This window comes from Aulonocara stuartgranti (assembly GCF_965226115.1).
Source record: "Aulonocara stuartgranti genome assembly, chromosome: 14".
Lineage (NCBI taxonomy): Eukaryota > Metazoa > Chordata > Actinopteri > Cichliformes > Cichlidae > Aulonocara > Aulonocara stuartgranti.
Window position 1 is genome coordinate 32,988,768 of NC_138950.1, and position 15,964 is coordinate 33,004,731.

Genomic DNA, 15,964 nt, shown 5'->3' on the forward strand with positions numbered 1-15,964 from the left:
CAGCTTTAACTTTCAGCCTGTTCCAATAATGCTTTAAATGCTTGGCTCCTGCATTATTGAACAGCACTATATGCTACAGCAGGAGAATCGATTGCAGGCAGAAGCTCACGGCTGATCTCGTCTCTGCAGTGACTCACGTTTCATTGCTCACCCTTGTGTTGGCAGAGAGCTTAATGAGCACATTCTTGATAGCCAGGTATTATTAAAGGCTAACTCGACACATTCGTGTCATTACTAAAGCTTTAAATGTTCTCATCCAACAGCTGTCTCGCTGGACATTTCCCTCTCACTGAGGTAGAGATGCCTCTTGTTGCGATTATGATATTATCAACACAGGCTGCTTTCTGCTGCACAACATTAATGGATTTTCTGTTGGCAGTGCCAGGAAAAGAAGCACAGAGCTGAACTTTGATCACACGAGCAGCTTTGTTCTGGTGTTCAAAGGCTGTCCCGGCACGGGGAAATCCTGTTCATAGATGCACCTCATCTCGACTCGACACCAAAACCAGCATCAGGGGGGCTTTGACAGCAGCAAAGGACTTTGTATCACTGCAGACCTTTGGAGTAACTACACTGATTTCAATGCTGTGTGATGTCACTGGTTTTATTGCCAATACACACTTTTAAATGACCAGAATTCACAGCTGCTTGTATATGACTTCACAAAGAGCCAATTAAAGCAGACTTGTCATTTAATGCCACACCAATGACGGTGACCGATGAAAGGAAACTAGGCTACATGCATAAAATCTATGGGGGTAGATGTGGTTAGCAACATACTATACAAATATTATACAGTAAATATGCGTTCAATGTCAGCCTGTGAATTTACAATTATGGATCTCTGAGAATGAGAAAAGAACACTATATTGTGTCCTAACACAAGTTCGGCTGGAGCCAGGTGTTGAAGGTCAAAGTTTACTGGTAACGACTGAACCATATACTGTTGGAAAGAGCAGATGCTCGAGTTTCACGTATTTGCTGATAGGTATAACAACAAGGCATAACAATAGCAGTGGCTGCTGTGATTTAAGACATGCTCGGGATGTATGGGACGAGTTTGGCCATCATATGGACATATGCTGAGCACTTGTGAACATTGTAAGCTTTTCATGTAAAAATTCTTTATTTATTTTACGCACTCTATTAAGTTAGAGTGCGTAAAATCAATGTTTTGTATAAGGTAATTGAAGTGGATGACGGATGTAATAACATAAGTTATCGCTTGCATCATTTTTGTAATATATCAGAAAATCCATCCATGCATCATCTTCTGCTTGTTCAGTTCTTGGACAATCAGACCTATTTATACAGCTGTGTTGAGTACATAAACAGTGGAAGAAATAACACTGATCCATACAGATTTGAGAAAACTTCAAAGAAATATAAAATGGTTAAAATCAGTATTACAAATTGCTAATACAAATTTCAAAGATCTTTCTTGAAGGATGACAAAAGAAGCCGTTTTTAGCAGCCGTCTGCTTTGACTGGCGATCTAACCATACAGCATGTAACAGCTGACGGATGTTTATCAGGATGGATAAGTGAAGTCTCTCACGTCGAGCCCTTCAGCTCCTCCACCCTAAAAATCTCTCTTTGACACCGTCACCAACAGGAGCTAAAAAGCAAAGATGCATGTAAAGGAAGCAAAGAGCCATATTGGTATGAGTAACACCCACAGACAGCTTTCACACGTCCACATCCCAGGAAATAAATAAATAATTGAAGGAATCATTCAGGGATCAGGGATTTTTTGTGTGTGTGGTTTAAAGCGGGTACTAATACATCCAGAAATAACTTCCTACTGTAGGTATTATGTTGATTACATGTGCTCACTAAAGTGCACAGCTTAGGTGTATAATGTTTTTAATCCATTCCCTCCAGTTGGTTTCAGCTTCTGGTTCAACTTTAAATTTAAAACAATCTGGGAGAGAAAAAACAAAAAGCCCACTTCGGTTAGCAAATGTAACGTGACAAAGCAGACCACGGTGACCAAACAGCTGCTCAGTGTTGCAGTTTAGCACATCAGTGTTCTAAGCACTGGTTTAGCTCACTGGATCAAGTGGGTGAAGCATGTGCTACAGCAGGAGCCTGGGTTTAATTTTGCCCCAAGCTTGTTTCCTCAACGTGTCACCCCCTCACCCTGTATGTCCCTTCTTTCTCATAAAAATAAAAAATACTGGCAGCCATTAGTGCTACCCCTCAGACACACATGGTTTCAATTTCAAAATCTTATGTGGTCTGGCGCTTAACTTATCGCATTTGCAAGTTTTTCAGAAAACTTACTGACCTTGAGGTCAAGATCAGTCTTATTCAAACTCATCCAAGATTTTTAGCAAATGCTCCTATTGTCACCTCGTTCTCAAGTTAAAGCATTCACAAATCTGGGTCCATCACGCCTACCCACCGGGGTGACCACAATCCCCCATCAGGCTTTTACAGCTGAGGGGGAAAAAGGCCAAAAATAAATCTTTAATGTCAGAGAACAGAGCCAGGCAGTGTTAATTCATCTCAGTTTATTCTTATTCACATTTAAAACATTTTCATGGCAGCACATTCTTCCAACCATACAGGCGAGACATCCTGTCCTGCAGAAAAACAAAATCCCATAAAATTCTTTTTTTTAAAAAGAAAAAAAAGTCTAAGGGTACGTCAGTGATTAAAAACAAAACAAAAAACATAAGTCATATGGAGGATAAGCAGCATTTAAAATTTTTGGGGGAAAAAAGCGTTTCCTGATAAATGTGTGTTTGTGTGTTGTAGCAGAGCGGGCCCCTGCTTCACCTTTGGATCAATCCCTATCAGTGTTAGAGGAGCTAGAGAGCCGACCAACGGCGTGTCTGCGGTCCTTTCAGTTCACTAAGCCTGACGGGGGCTTAAAAATCACATTGGAGCGAGGGGTGGAGAGATACTGAACGAAAGAGAGAGAGTACAGCTGGCAGCAGAGAGAAGGACGATTTAAAAATCTGAAACCAGAGCGGGGTTGTTTTCTAGCCTGCGTGTATTACTGCCTGCTTGTCAGAGAGTCGTCTTCTTGCTACAGACCGGGCTCACATTGTTTCTATACACAGGCTGCCTATACGTGATCCATGTGTGCCGTGTACACAGCAGCAGAAATAGAACTGCGTGTGGCTTTGCAGGGATTGTCGAGTCTCCACAGAGCCTGCTGTGTTGTTGGGAATATAAATATCAATATGTTCCCGAGGAAGCCTCCACAGAGTCTGTGCACAGCAGATGTCTGGGTAAACTGTTACCCGAAAACCACAGCATTTCTATCTGAGGACATGTGGTTAGACTCGACATAGGAAAATGGATTGACACGTTCTCTTTTAATCTCTCGCTCCCTTCATTTCATTCATCAGCTCCTATAGTCATCTGTCAGAAGATGGAAACAATTCAAAAAAAAAAAAAATAAGAGCATAAAACCAGAAGATAAAAACACCCAAAATGGAAAACCCCCAAACTTGTGTAAACAAAACCCTTTGCGGTGGCATCTTAACCACCTGTTCAATGTCATCGCCTGCATCCTCAGCAGATGTCTGATGTTCAGTCCAGAGGCTGGTTACCATAAGAACAAATGGGCCTCAGTTTCTTGCTGTGTGCGTTTAATGTGTATGTGCCGTCACTGGTACTGGAGGTAGTTCTTTAGTGTCTGCGGCAAGGGGAGTGTGTCAATGTGATGGATGCGCTCTCTACCCAGAGCCAGTCGAGCTACTCGTCTGCACAGGTCCATGAGGGGGAGGGGCTCCGCTGTTAGAGATAGAAGAGAGCACAGACACGGGTTAGAGTCCAAACGGGCCAAGGAACAACTTCAAAATGCTCCAGGTATAGATGACAAATCATGTCCAGAGTCATTTTAGTCACAGTTTACATTAATTTTTAAGTTTGGGCAATATTTCCTGTGAGGCAGGAAAGCATAAAGAAGCATAAACATGTAGACACATTTCATATCAAGGACAGTAAGACACTTTGCAAAACAAAACCGTAGGTCATGGTAGTAATAAACTACAAACTTTTACACCAACTAGATTTAGGACACTTAATTGACAAAAACTGAAATAGTTGGATGCTTTCAAAGTGACTAAATGACCTTTCAGTCAGAACTAAAACACTGCTGTCAAAATTAACAGCGCCTGCAATAAGAGAAAGAAAAGCCCAGCAATCAGACGACCCAACAAGCAAGCAATTTGGAACAGCGGGAAGGAAGAACCAGGCGCAGGGAGGAGCATTTGCCACTAATGGCTGAACTTTTTTGCATTTTGAACCATGCAAAACTACTCTGGTCGAACCCAAGAACAACAAGCAGGGAGCTAGGAGTGAGCATAGGTCGTCCCTTTCAAGCCTCATTAACCATTGTAAACCAGAGGGAGCAAACCCAGTGATACATGTTAACATTTGTTTCATCGTTTTGTGTCATTATAGAGCAACTGCTGCTGCAGTTAACAGACACTCAGTGACGGGTTGTCAAGTAAACACCAGGAGCTGACATTCTGTGCAGAGTGTAAAATGCTTTGTTTGATTAGGACTTTGTTAAATTATTACTGCAAAACACAAGAACACGAGGAATTTCTTTCTTCTTTTTAATGGACTGATTGCACAAAGATAATACTTAAGGAAAAAGGTTTATGAGTGTGATCATAAGGCAGATGCGACCTTGTGACCTTGCATGAATGCAACTCTGTTGTTCTGAAGTGTAAAACATCAGTCAAACTAATGTTACAGCACTCAAAATGTAGCAGCCTTTTTTGGGTGGGGGCAATCTCACGACTACTTTAATTACGTTGCATCTTCATACATGCGAATGGAAAGAGAAGCAGCTGTTAACAACATTTAAATATATACACTTGTCATCACTTCCAACAGAGTGTGCCCAGCAGAGCACGCCAACTTCCCTCCCACCAGTTTTAGAGGCAACTGATGTCTGTGCATGTCACACAGACAAGCCTCTTAAACTGCTACCCCTGTACGGATGTCAAGCTGCTCCACCTGGAAGCACCATCTGGTGAAGCAGAATTCCTGCTGCTTGGAGTCCACTTAAACACTGTGAAGGACATGAGGAGAGACGTTTACACCTGCATAAAAACCCAGTTACACACACACACACACACACACACTAGTTGACGGGGGTAAATATTGAAGAAAGACACTTCCGTGAGCCAACCTGACCTGCAGGATCCACTTCAGTTACACACAATCACAACACAACAATTACTCACACACAAACACAGTTGATACTAGATTTTCTTCCCAAAGTAGATGTTTTCAGTAACCACATCCATCAGCACAAATGCTATTTCCATCTGTTCAGTCAGCTAGCTGAAACAATCTAAGGAGGGCCACAGCACACACTTACAGTCTCCATCATCTGCCATAACATTACATGGCCCATATGATCATATACAGCAGCGGTCCCCAACCCCCGGGCCTCGGACCGGTACGTGAGTCGTTTGGTAAAGGGCCGGGAGAGTTGAGGCTCAGGTGTGAAATGTACAGTTTTAAGGGTTTTTATCGGTTTTCAGCGTTATTTTGTTATCATTTACTCGGTTTTCCTTGGTCTTTTCACGTGTGTTATGAATAAAAAAAAATTTCGGTACCGGTACTAGTTTTATTTTGTTGTATTTATCCGCGACACCTTAAAGGCCGGTCTATGAAAATATTGTCGGGCATAAACCGGTCCGTGGCGCAAAAAAGGTTGGGGATCGCTGATATACAGTATGATGTGTGAAAACGTGCCAATGATGGGATGCAGTTCTCTTTTATGTAACAAAGTTTTGGCTTTTCCTCGTGTCCCGGGCAACCGTGACAGCATGATCACAGCTGTCAAATATTAAGCTTGTTTATTAAAAAAAACAAAACAAAAAAAAAAGATAACATTGAGAACATCTGCCAGTGACAGGTTCTTAAGAATTAAGATGGGAATCTACACGAAACACTAAAAACACAGACTGGATCAACCCAGCTGTTGATTCAGCAAACACAGTAAAGTGGTGCAGTTTTATGTCTATGAAACTATGATCAATCCCAAATGTGCAAAGCTGACTGATTATGACACTTAGGGTGGGTGTAATATAATGGGGCCAGTTCCCGTACTTATGAAGTCATAATTTTTTTCAAGCCTTTTTGAGCCCTAAACTAAAAATCAAAATTTCAAACCACTCATATGTACTTCACGGTCCTGTTACTCAAAATATCCACAGTATGAAAATGAAATAAATTCTGAGAGTTGGAACTTGTTCCAGATTTGACTGCTTTTAGATGGAACAACGTCAGACTGACTGTTTCCAGAACCTGCTTACAGTCTGAAGCAATGAAAATACATTTTAAACATCCACAGAAAAGCAACAAGGGCTATGACTGACCGAGCCCTTACTCTCTACAGTTAACAGTATGCAGCATTACCACAAACCGAAACCCTCTGCCAAACTCCTATGAGGACTATTCTGACAAGTGTTCATGGAAATCAAGCACATGGAGCTCATCAAGAGACCTCGGGCATTCCTCTGGGCATGAACTGCTGCCACTGTGGCTTCATGACCGCTGAATGGCAATCACAGCTGAAAGGCAGCAGGAGCTGGTGAGGCTGGACAAGCACACATCAATACTAATTAAAAACCGCCTTCATCATTTTATGTCTTTGTTACAATCAAAGCTGATGGGCTTTCCGTCCTCATGCTTGTCATGTTATTTGTAAATCATGGCGAACATCCCACCAAATCTCTCTGCTGTGGTTTTGCTAAGTGACGTTTTGAAAGCACAGTGAGGGGAAGTGATGAAATCCAGCAGCTGAACAGGCATAAGGAAATCGAGTAGAGCTGTCTGGATTTATGTGAGTGTCGCATGCTTAATGAGAAGTCTTTGTTAAGGGTTCTTTGTGGACATGTGGCAGTGTGGATTTATTTGTAGCCACATCAACAAGCCCATATCACAAAGACGAGTTGAATGAACTCCGACTTAATATAGACAATGTGCAGCGATGTGTGCAATGAGACTGTACAGCCGATAATCCTTCACAGCAGCAAGTGAAATACTTGGCAGGCCAATTGCATCCCTCCAACATCTTATTAGCCTCTCTCTGCAAAGGCAAGTCCATTCTTTAGCGCAGCAGCTTAGCAGATTAGAACTTAAGTCTTTGCAATATAAACCGATGATACAACATCATCTCCATTCAGCCTGCAGCTTGTGACGGGCTGAACTTTGCTCTCGAGAACAAGGAACGCGCTCTTTGTGCACGTGGAGCCTGTGCATATGCATGTTCCCTTGACAGCAATCAATCAGCCTACTAGCAGTAGCCTTAGCATATGGATAGTTTCCATAGTAACCAGCTCCTTGCACCCCCACTATGTGATGTCACTGTACCGGTAAAGACTCAGATGCAAATGTGCTCTGTGCAGTCCACTGTCTGCATCTGACTGTAGCCTGTTAAAATTGAGCCAAATTCAGTTGTTTCAGCTCAGATGGAAATGACCGTATTAAAAAGTAGCTTAATAGCAGCAGATCCCCCAATAAAGACACAGCTGCACACCCCGATTTACAGCTACAATACCACTGCTCTAATTGGACTTCTAGGTTATAGAAGTAGGTTCTATAAAGGGTTGTTCACATTTTCACAAGTGTACTTACACTTAGTTTTAAGCTGATTTTTTTTTATTTTTTAAACAAATGGAAAATTCTGAAGGACGTCTGTCATACTGACATAATATTGGCAATGGATCTACTGCCGCATTGAATAATTCACATTACAGTACAATTAGAACATTCTCCTTGGGACTTGGGGGGGAATAAAGAAACCGGTGGTTCCTCCAGTGCTTTGTGGAATTTTCTCACATTACTCCCTAGTGCAGTGGTTAACGCAATCACTTGGGAAGTGAAAGGTCACTGGTTTCAAAGGTCACAGTCCAGAAGGGCATCTGGCCAATTCTGAACATTGGCTGTGGAAAAAACTGGATTTTGACTGCATGTGGTTGCAGACCTGGTCCTGACATTGCTTTGCATTCACTGGAAAAAGCCTCAATAATATTGATCATGTTCCTGCAGCATTAATATAAAAAGGATGAATAAGGATAGGATCGTTAAATGAGGTGAAAAATGTCAGTGACTATAAGATGTCATACAGTGTCCATGTACATGAGTCTATGGTGTTCCCAAGTACACGATGTGTAAACCAGCAGCTTGGTGTTAATGACAGATTTTTTTGCATGTTACTCAAATCAACATAGATGTCATGAATCACTGTGCAGCAACAGCTTCAACCATGCATTTTGTATTTGTGGGTTCTCTTACATGCACACACTCTGATACAGTGCAATTACAATTAATGTGAGTATTTGATTATTTGGATAAACTAGTGGAGCATTGTTCTAATGGAGTTTTTTCACCTGTATTGTTAAGGTGCTGGAATATCTATGACCCCTGCAGAGCGCTTCTTCCACACTGCGCTGCAGAAGTAGTGCACAGTGCAAGGGGGAGCGAGTGCTTGGAGACCTTCGTTCAGAGAACCTTTGATGACTTCTGATCACTTGTGTTTAAAAAAAATAAATATAAAAAATACACATACAACATTACACAACACATTTATGTCTCCCCCTGTTACACAGATGAGATCACTATGGCTGAAATAACCAGACAGGTGTCTGTAACAGGGGAATGCATATAAAAAAATTAAAATATTCCTTTGCAACAACATTTCTTGATGTATTTGATTACACTCAAGCAACCACCCAGCTGCAGTCCAATTAGTTCATATTTTTCTGCTCTGTAGCCACACTGACTACAGTTTTTGCGTGCCTCAGCTGTAATTGCAGCAAGACGAGTCCATCTTCTTCTTGCACATTTGAAATAGGTTTAAAATTTATTTTTAATGACTTATAATTACATTAAGAATTTCTTTATGAGCCTGTCAGTCAAATGACAGAAAGTCTAAAATCTGCTAAGATTGGGCCTCTGTGTGGGTGCGTGTGTGCATGTCCATGTACATTTGTCATAAATGAGTGTGCATCATGTCAGCATTAGGTTTATATGCTTATGAATATTGATGTGAATTATGAATGCTATAAGTGGTTCCTTAATGTCTTTTTGTACTCCTATAGAGGTCAGCATGTTTAATGTACATTTATCTCAGCCCACACCTACAACAGTTGTTTTCAGAGGTACTACATGTGCATGCATCAGCAAGGAGAGCTGAGCAAAAAGAGAAGAAGAAAAAAAACTTCGTTATTTAGAGTGCAATGATGTCATTACATGTGAAAAACCATTATTTGCAGTATTTCACTCATTACTCTCTGACAGTGCTCTCCTGAGGGATGTGGGGTTTCTACAAACTTGCTGGAAGCCAGTCACTGCCGGCACAAGCTGGTCTCCATGGTAAGGGTTGCCTGGGGTGACAAGTGGTCCTGTCAGACACTGATGATGAGCACTAACAGAAGGTAGGCACTGTCCATCAGCTGATAGACTCGACTAACACTGACAAGTGATCCGAGTTTGGATTACAAAACTGCTTCTGTTCAAATCTGCATATGTTCAGTCTCAGTCGAATCAGTCTCAGATTCGACTTCACACCACATCCAGCTGTGACTATGTTCAGACTGTTGGGATATTGGAGCTCATTTTAGAATATCACTGATGAGCAACAATACAATTTAACACAATTACATTTTTTCTTTTTTCTTTCTTTTTTTTTTTTAAATTCTCGAGTGCTACTGTACACGCTTTAAAACTTGTGTACCCATTTCCATTTCATCAGTGTACATAGTGATGTTAAAAATATAGTGACATATTTGGACAATATTGCTTATATACAGTCTTACGCTGTGTTACATAAACCATCTGTTCAGGTTGTGTGCTTCTGTTAAGTATAGGTAGAGCTGGGCGATAGAACGATAACGATATGTATCGCGATATAACTTTTACTTGATAGAGAAATTAAGCTATCGCGATAGACCTCGCCGCTCTTGTCCTCTTTAAAAAAAAAAAAAAAAAAAAAAGATCAGCCAATCCAAATTAAGTAGCGCAGAGCCGAACCAATCACAGCCGCAGCGTCACGTCGCGTGACTTGTAACGTACAGCACAAGTGCCAAGCCGCACGTGTGTTTGTTTGGGAAGCAGCCAGCGCATAATGGAGGAAATGAGTGTGCCGACTAGAAAAATCAACCGAGCGTGACCGAAGAGAAAACAGATGATTGTTACAACGCCGGAGAGATTGTCGAACGGAAGAGCCATAGAAGCTCCGTAGTTTGAAGGTATTTCGGCTATTTCAAGTCTGACAAAAAAACAGAGTAGCGTGCACTGTAAATTGTGCCGAAAGCAAGTCTGGAAATACAATGAACTGGTGCATGCGTCACACTGTGCGCCACGTTATTGTTTCGGTGAAATGAATTTCTACAATACTGTTAATTCTACTCTCTGCAGTGTTTAAATGCTTACATATACACACAGTTACTGTCCGTCCACACATACGACTCGGTTCTGCTTCTATGCCCCAGCTTTGTTTACTTTTTCCCACCGAGGCTTCTAGACTTCTGATTGGCCAATATTTCTGCACGGTTAGGAATCCAGCACCACCTGCTGCTTTGGCATGTTCATAGCAGCGTTTTCCTTCATTTCTGCCTTTATGTGTGGACGGGATTATTTTTTAAAACGAAAACGGAAAATCTCCGTTTTCAAAAATACCCGTGTACGTGTGGACGTAGCCTCAGTCTCTGACTGGAAGCGCTAATTCGTCATTCGGCTTTTGTCAGACTAAAGTAACTGTTAAAACTGTTTGAAAAGCTCAGCTATACAACAAGGAGAGATTGAGAATTTCCTTTTAGTTCTCAGTTTATTTGATATTGACAAAAGTTAGTCAGTTTTGTCTGTTCTTCTGTAAAACAAACTAAGATTTATTTTTAGAATTAATATTTTGTTTCTAAGTGGAATTGACAATTTAGTAGTCTGTTTCGTTTGTTCTATTTTGAAACTTAAACGCTTTAGCGGCTGCCTTTTGTGTAGTTTGCAATATTTGCCTTTATCTGAAAAAGTCTCATGTTCCTTAAGTACATCTACCCTGTTGAACTTATTATGGGAAATAAATATTTAAATAAAAACAAGCTGCTGATTATTTCACATTTTACTTGTGAGCAACGGCACATTTAAATCTTACAAATATAGTTATTTGGCTTATATCGTGATAGATATCGTTATCGCCTGAAATGAAAAAAACATATCGTGATATGAAAAAATCTCATATCGCCCAGCTCTAAGTATAGGTAACAGTTTTTATAAGGGATTTTTGGTTTCCATAGCACAATAACTAATTAAAGCTTCACCAAACAAATAACAACTAAAGAATCAATAAAGAGGTGAACTAAAGTGTGAGAATCTCATAACCTCACTTTCCAGAGAATGAACCACTGGACATGCCCACTGTCTTCATGCAGTTGATGAAATCATTATTCCTTACAGCAGAAATAATCAGAATCTGCTGCAGTTTTCAGTAAAGTTTAACTGTTTCGAAATATTATCCAAGACACTGATTTGCATTTTATTTCAATCTATTCTAATAAAATGTGCTTCGGGCACTTCATATATTGTTTCCAAAGAAAACACTGACGCACCGCATTATTGCCATTCAACCCAAAACTGGTTCAGCACCATGCATGTCATCTGACATGCAAACTGACTGTTAGAGTAGGTTTAGCAAAGAATCTTTATCATCCTTTGGAGGCATTTAAGTCAGCTTAAAAGTGGAGCTCTTTGCCAATTCTTTATCTTTCCTCCTGCTTCCAGTCTGCCGTGTGAGTGTCCAAGTGTGCGCTCTCCCTTTCACCTACCGCACTCATGACTTATTTGGAATAGCCAGAGACTCAACTGACAGATTTACGGCACACTAAAGGGGAGATGGAGTATGAAAACATGTGGATAAGGACGACTGAGCACCTGATGCACTAGGTGGACAGAAGAGGCCCGCAGGCTGGCAGGCACCCACACCCACCTAACACTTAAACAAGAACAAAGCGTAGGAAGGGGAGGTGAGCTCAGAGTTGGCAGCACGTCAGTTTGTCTGGCCTCACTCAGGTGTGACGGCTTGTGGGTAACTGTTGATGGTTCCCTTTACTTTCACATGTGCAGCCCACTAATTTTAAGTGCATAGACATCAGCTCACCATAATAGACGACCTAGTTATGGCTTACTTAGAAATTGGGGCTTAGGTAGGTCCATCTTTCTGGCACGTGTTCCAATTTAGTGATCCTTGAATTCCACCCACTTTTCCCTGCCTTCCTTCAATATGACAAATGTACTGAGGTAACAGGCTCCTAGCCATGCTTATCCAATACATTAGCATAAAACTGGTGCGGTTGTCAGACCTACTTTTAAAATGATGGGTGCATGTGTCTATATAAATAGCCCTTAAGGTGCTTAAGCAGCTCTGTTCCCAAAATGAGGGGAAAAGGGAGCCAGAGAGATGTCTTGGAATGGACAGAACAAGATGACCTGTGTGGGCGATGAAGGAAACTGTGGTTTTTAAAAAACCCCCAAAGGGATTTCTCTCTATACGCAATTGGCAATGCAGCTATCTAAATTGAATGGTCCACTCAGAATGCTAAACGAATCAGATATCATTAGTGGAAGAATTTTGTATTGGCTTCTCGCTTCCTTTTACATTGCATCGGCAAACAAACGAGTTCCACGCAATCAACTGCCATGAATTTAGTCTCTGCTCAAGAAATGGAGGCTAACAACAGAATTACTACACAGACCACTAAAATAAGTGATAGCTAACAGCACATGCAACATTATAGGCAAACAAACAACCAATCTTAAATGGGCTTAGTATAAATGTGTTTAGCTCCAGTGGTCATTCCATACCAGTTCTGCCTGGGAAGCTTTCTAATACGTCTTAGGAAGGCCCTTAGTGTGACAGCTCCTTAGTAGTGAAGCTAAATATTACCAAGATGGGATCTGCCATGTTAATATTATGACATCTCTGGTGTACGGTGAAAGGCAGCTATAATGCGTCATCCATCTTTACATGCAGTCTTGCAAGAGAGACCCAACTGTTTACCCACTACCTCAGTCAAATCTCTAATTGCTGTCAATCATAACCAAATGCATGTAGCAGCAGTTTGAAAGCTCTGTGGTACATAATATAGGATAGAACACCAGTTGAAAAAGGGTGTCATTGAGACCACTGTTTCATTGTTCTACTCAAAGTGCACCCACAAGAGCAGCACTCAGCCAGTCATCAGTGCTGATCACAAGTCCTAAACTGATGTCCTCTTTACTTCAAAGGGTACTTCATTTAAATGCTTAATTTACACCAAAATGGGCAGATAGAATTACCAGGATCACTTTAGCCAGAAAACATGTCTGACTGTTACATCTATTCGATACTAGAAGTGGGACATTTTGATCAACAACACCACATTCTGACTTAATAGCAAGCATAACAACACTTTGGATTTAAAAAAAAAAAAGACAAAAAAAAAAAAAAAAAAAGCAACAACCCACACTTGGTAAGTGCTTGCAAGTCAGTGAATGAGCTCAACCTTAATCTTAGACCTTGCATAAATTAAGTTACAGCTTGCATCTGTGCTGTGAACACTGCTAACAGTGCTGAACGCCAGACAGCAAGGAAGAAGAAACTATGGCTTTTACATGGGGCAATCCTTGACCAACAAACTAGTGAGCAAAGTGACTGATCAACAATTAACCACCCACCTTTGCACACAAAAGAAAAAGTCAGCTAACCCGTTTCCACAGCAACCGACCACTAGAGCAGGGCGATAGGACCAAAAATATTTATCACGATATACATTTGAAAATTTGCGATAACGATATAACTGACGATATAATTGACACTAGACAAAATACTTTACAACTCCACAACTTTATTCGTGAACAAAAAAAAAAAACACATCAATGTACTTTCACTTAAACAAGCAGCTTTTTTTTAATGTGCATTAAAGTTATATAAAAATTTAACAGTGCAAACGCAAATTCCTTGCTGACAGTTTAACCAAAAGGCAGTTGGAAATTGGCCGACATATCCTCAGCATAACCATGTATAATATCTACAAAACGTAAGAGGTTATATACACACACACACACACACACACACACTACGGTAATATTATGTTGAAGCACAGTACGTATCACTCCGCGAGGCTCCTGCCTACGTTAGCCTAATGCTCCTCAAGCGGTGCGGCTACGTAGCTTAGCAAAGTCGTACTAAAACATTTGACCGATGTTCGAGCGCCGTGTACCACATAAAATCGTTTCGAGGTCAGTAAACACAACCAGAATTCATACATAAGGCACACGGGATTATAAGGGGCACTGCCGACTTTCAGAAAAATCAAAGGATTGATTTTAAGTGTTCCGTATTTTGCAAAAAACATGGTAATAACGACGGCCCGCTAGCATGCTCTACCAAAAATAGTGCTTTGTTGTGTATCTGACAGACGAAAGCTAAACCAGTTCCACACCACTGAAGTTGCAGCATTTTTACAAACCAATTCTGGTTCATCTGTTTCATTCACCGATCTGCTTTCACCCTTGCCATTCTCTGTCGCCGCCATGCTTTTTCCCGCCATGTGCGTATGAAAACAAAGGCACTGCGCATGCGCGTTTTACCCATATTCTATCGCAATATTTCATTTTCTTATCGTTGCCCAACATTATACTGGTATTACCGTGAATGGTACGATATGGCCCAGCCCTACCTACCACCACAACAAATGGGTGTGTAAATACTGGAATTAAAGGGGGGGGTATCAGTGTTGAAAGGAAGGGGGAGAAAGACGATGAAACAGGAGGGAGGTAATGAAACACAATGAGAACTGGAGGCAAACACAGTTGATTTACAACCAGGGGTGGACATGCATGTCAGCAGGATGTCTGAACCCCTTCTTATGTGGTGTAAATTGCTGCCATTACACCGACTGTGGTATCATGAGGCCTGGTGTGGTTGATAGAAAGATCAGGCCAAAATCCAGTGACACCATGATAGCCAGTTACAGGTATAAAAGTGATTTAAAAAAGTAAAAATAATAAATAATCAAAATAATAATAATAATAATAATAAATAAACAAATCCCGTCTCAGTAGGTGTGGCTTTCAACTGTATCTGGGACTCAAGACCAAAGTTTGGCGTTGAGTCTGTGAGGATGAGAAAACTGCTTTAATGTGGGGTATTAAGGGACAATACAGACAGGAGAAGGGTAAAAGGATACTCATCTCTTTTCGCTTCCTGGGGAGTGAGATGAAGAACAAAGGAGTCCAAGTGGGGGTAGAACGAGGGGAAGAAAGGAATGAAAGAACTACATGACACATGAAAAACCAAGAACCGAGAAAGCGAACAATCAGTGAATCCTCTGTGAGACCCAGGAATAAGGGAGCACTGACATCTCCGAGCATACATATTGACGCTTCTATTCTTCTCTACATCAGAGAGATGTGCTTTGTGTCTAATATCATACACTGATCTCCCATGTGCAATCTGCCACAACACAGGCTCGTCTGAACATTTGAGACTTCCAAACTCAACAGACAAAAACACGATATACCAGGCAGACAAATGGGAGTACGATTGTGTCGATTCATGGATCATTAATCTATAATTTAAAATGTTAAGCAAAATGAAAATGAAAACAAACGGTTTATATTTGCAAAGACTAATGAAGCTCGTCAATAGAAAACAAACTATAAATGTTCTGAGAGTTAAACTAATGAGAATCACTAACAATTTACTTGCTAAAAGCACATCCATTCCTGACAGACCAGTGCAGACTGCTGTATAGTCACTTCCATGCTATACTGGCACACCTTTTAGCTACATCTTATATGCGATTAGGTCTATGTTGCCGCAAAGAATTTACCCGAGTAGGTATTTTTGGAAACTCATCTTAGCATTTCATGTTTTTAACTTTTACATCCATCGCAAAGATCACCATCATCACTGCTGAATGAGGAGTACCACCTGCAGGACGGC

At 40.9% G+C, this 15,964-nt stretch overlaps 1 protein-coding gene across 5 annotated transcripts in view; it reads right to left on the reverse strand.

The window, feature by feature from the left end:
• Positions 1-2,501: 2,501 nt before the first annotated feature.
• Positions 2,502-15,964, reverse strand: part of LOC309687256 (SPRY domain-containing SOCS box protein 4-like) — a 55,832-nt gene continuing 42,369 nt past the window's right edge. For all 5 annotated transcript variants that reach the window (XM_082502085.1, XM_082502084.1, XM_082502082.1 and 2 more), the window contains one exon: positions 2,502-3,750. In XM_082502085.1, the coding sequence (XP_082358211.1) occupies positions 3,623-3,750 (128 nt within the window). In that variant the 3' untranslated portion in view covers positions 2,502-3,622. The remainder of the gene's footprint in view (positions 3,751-15,964) is intronic.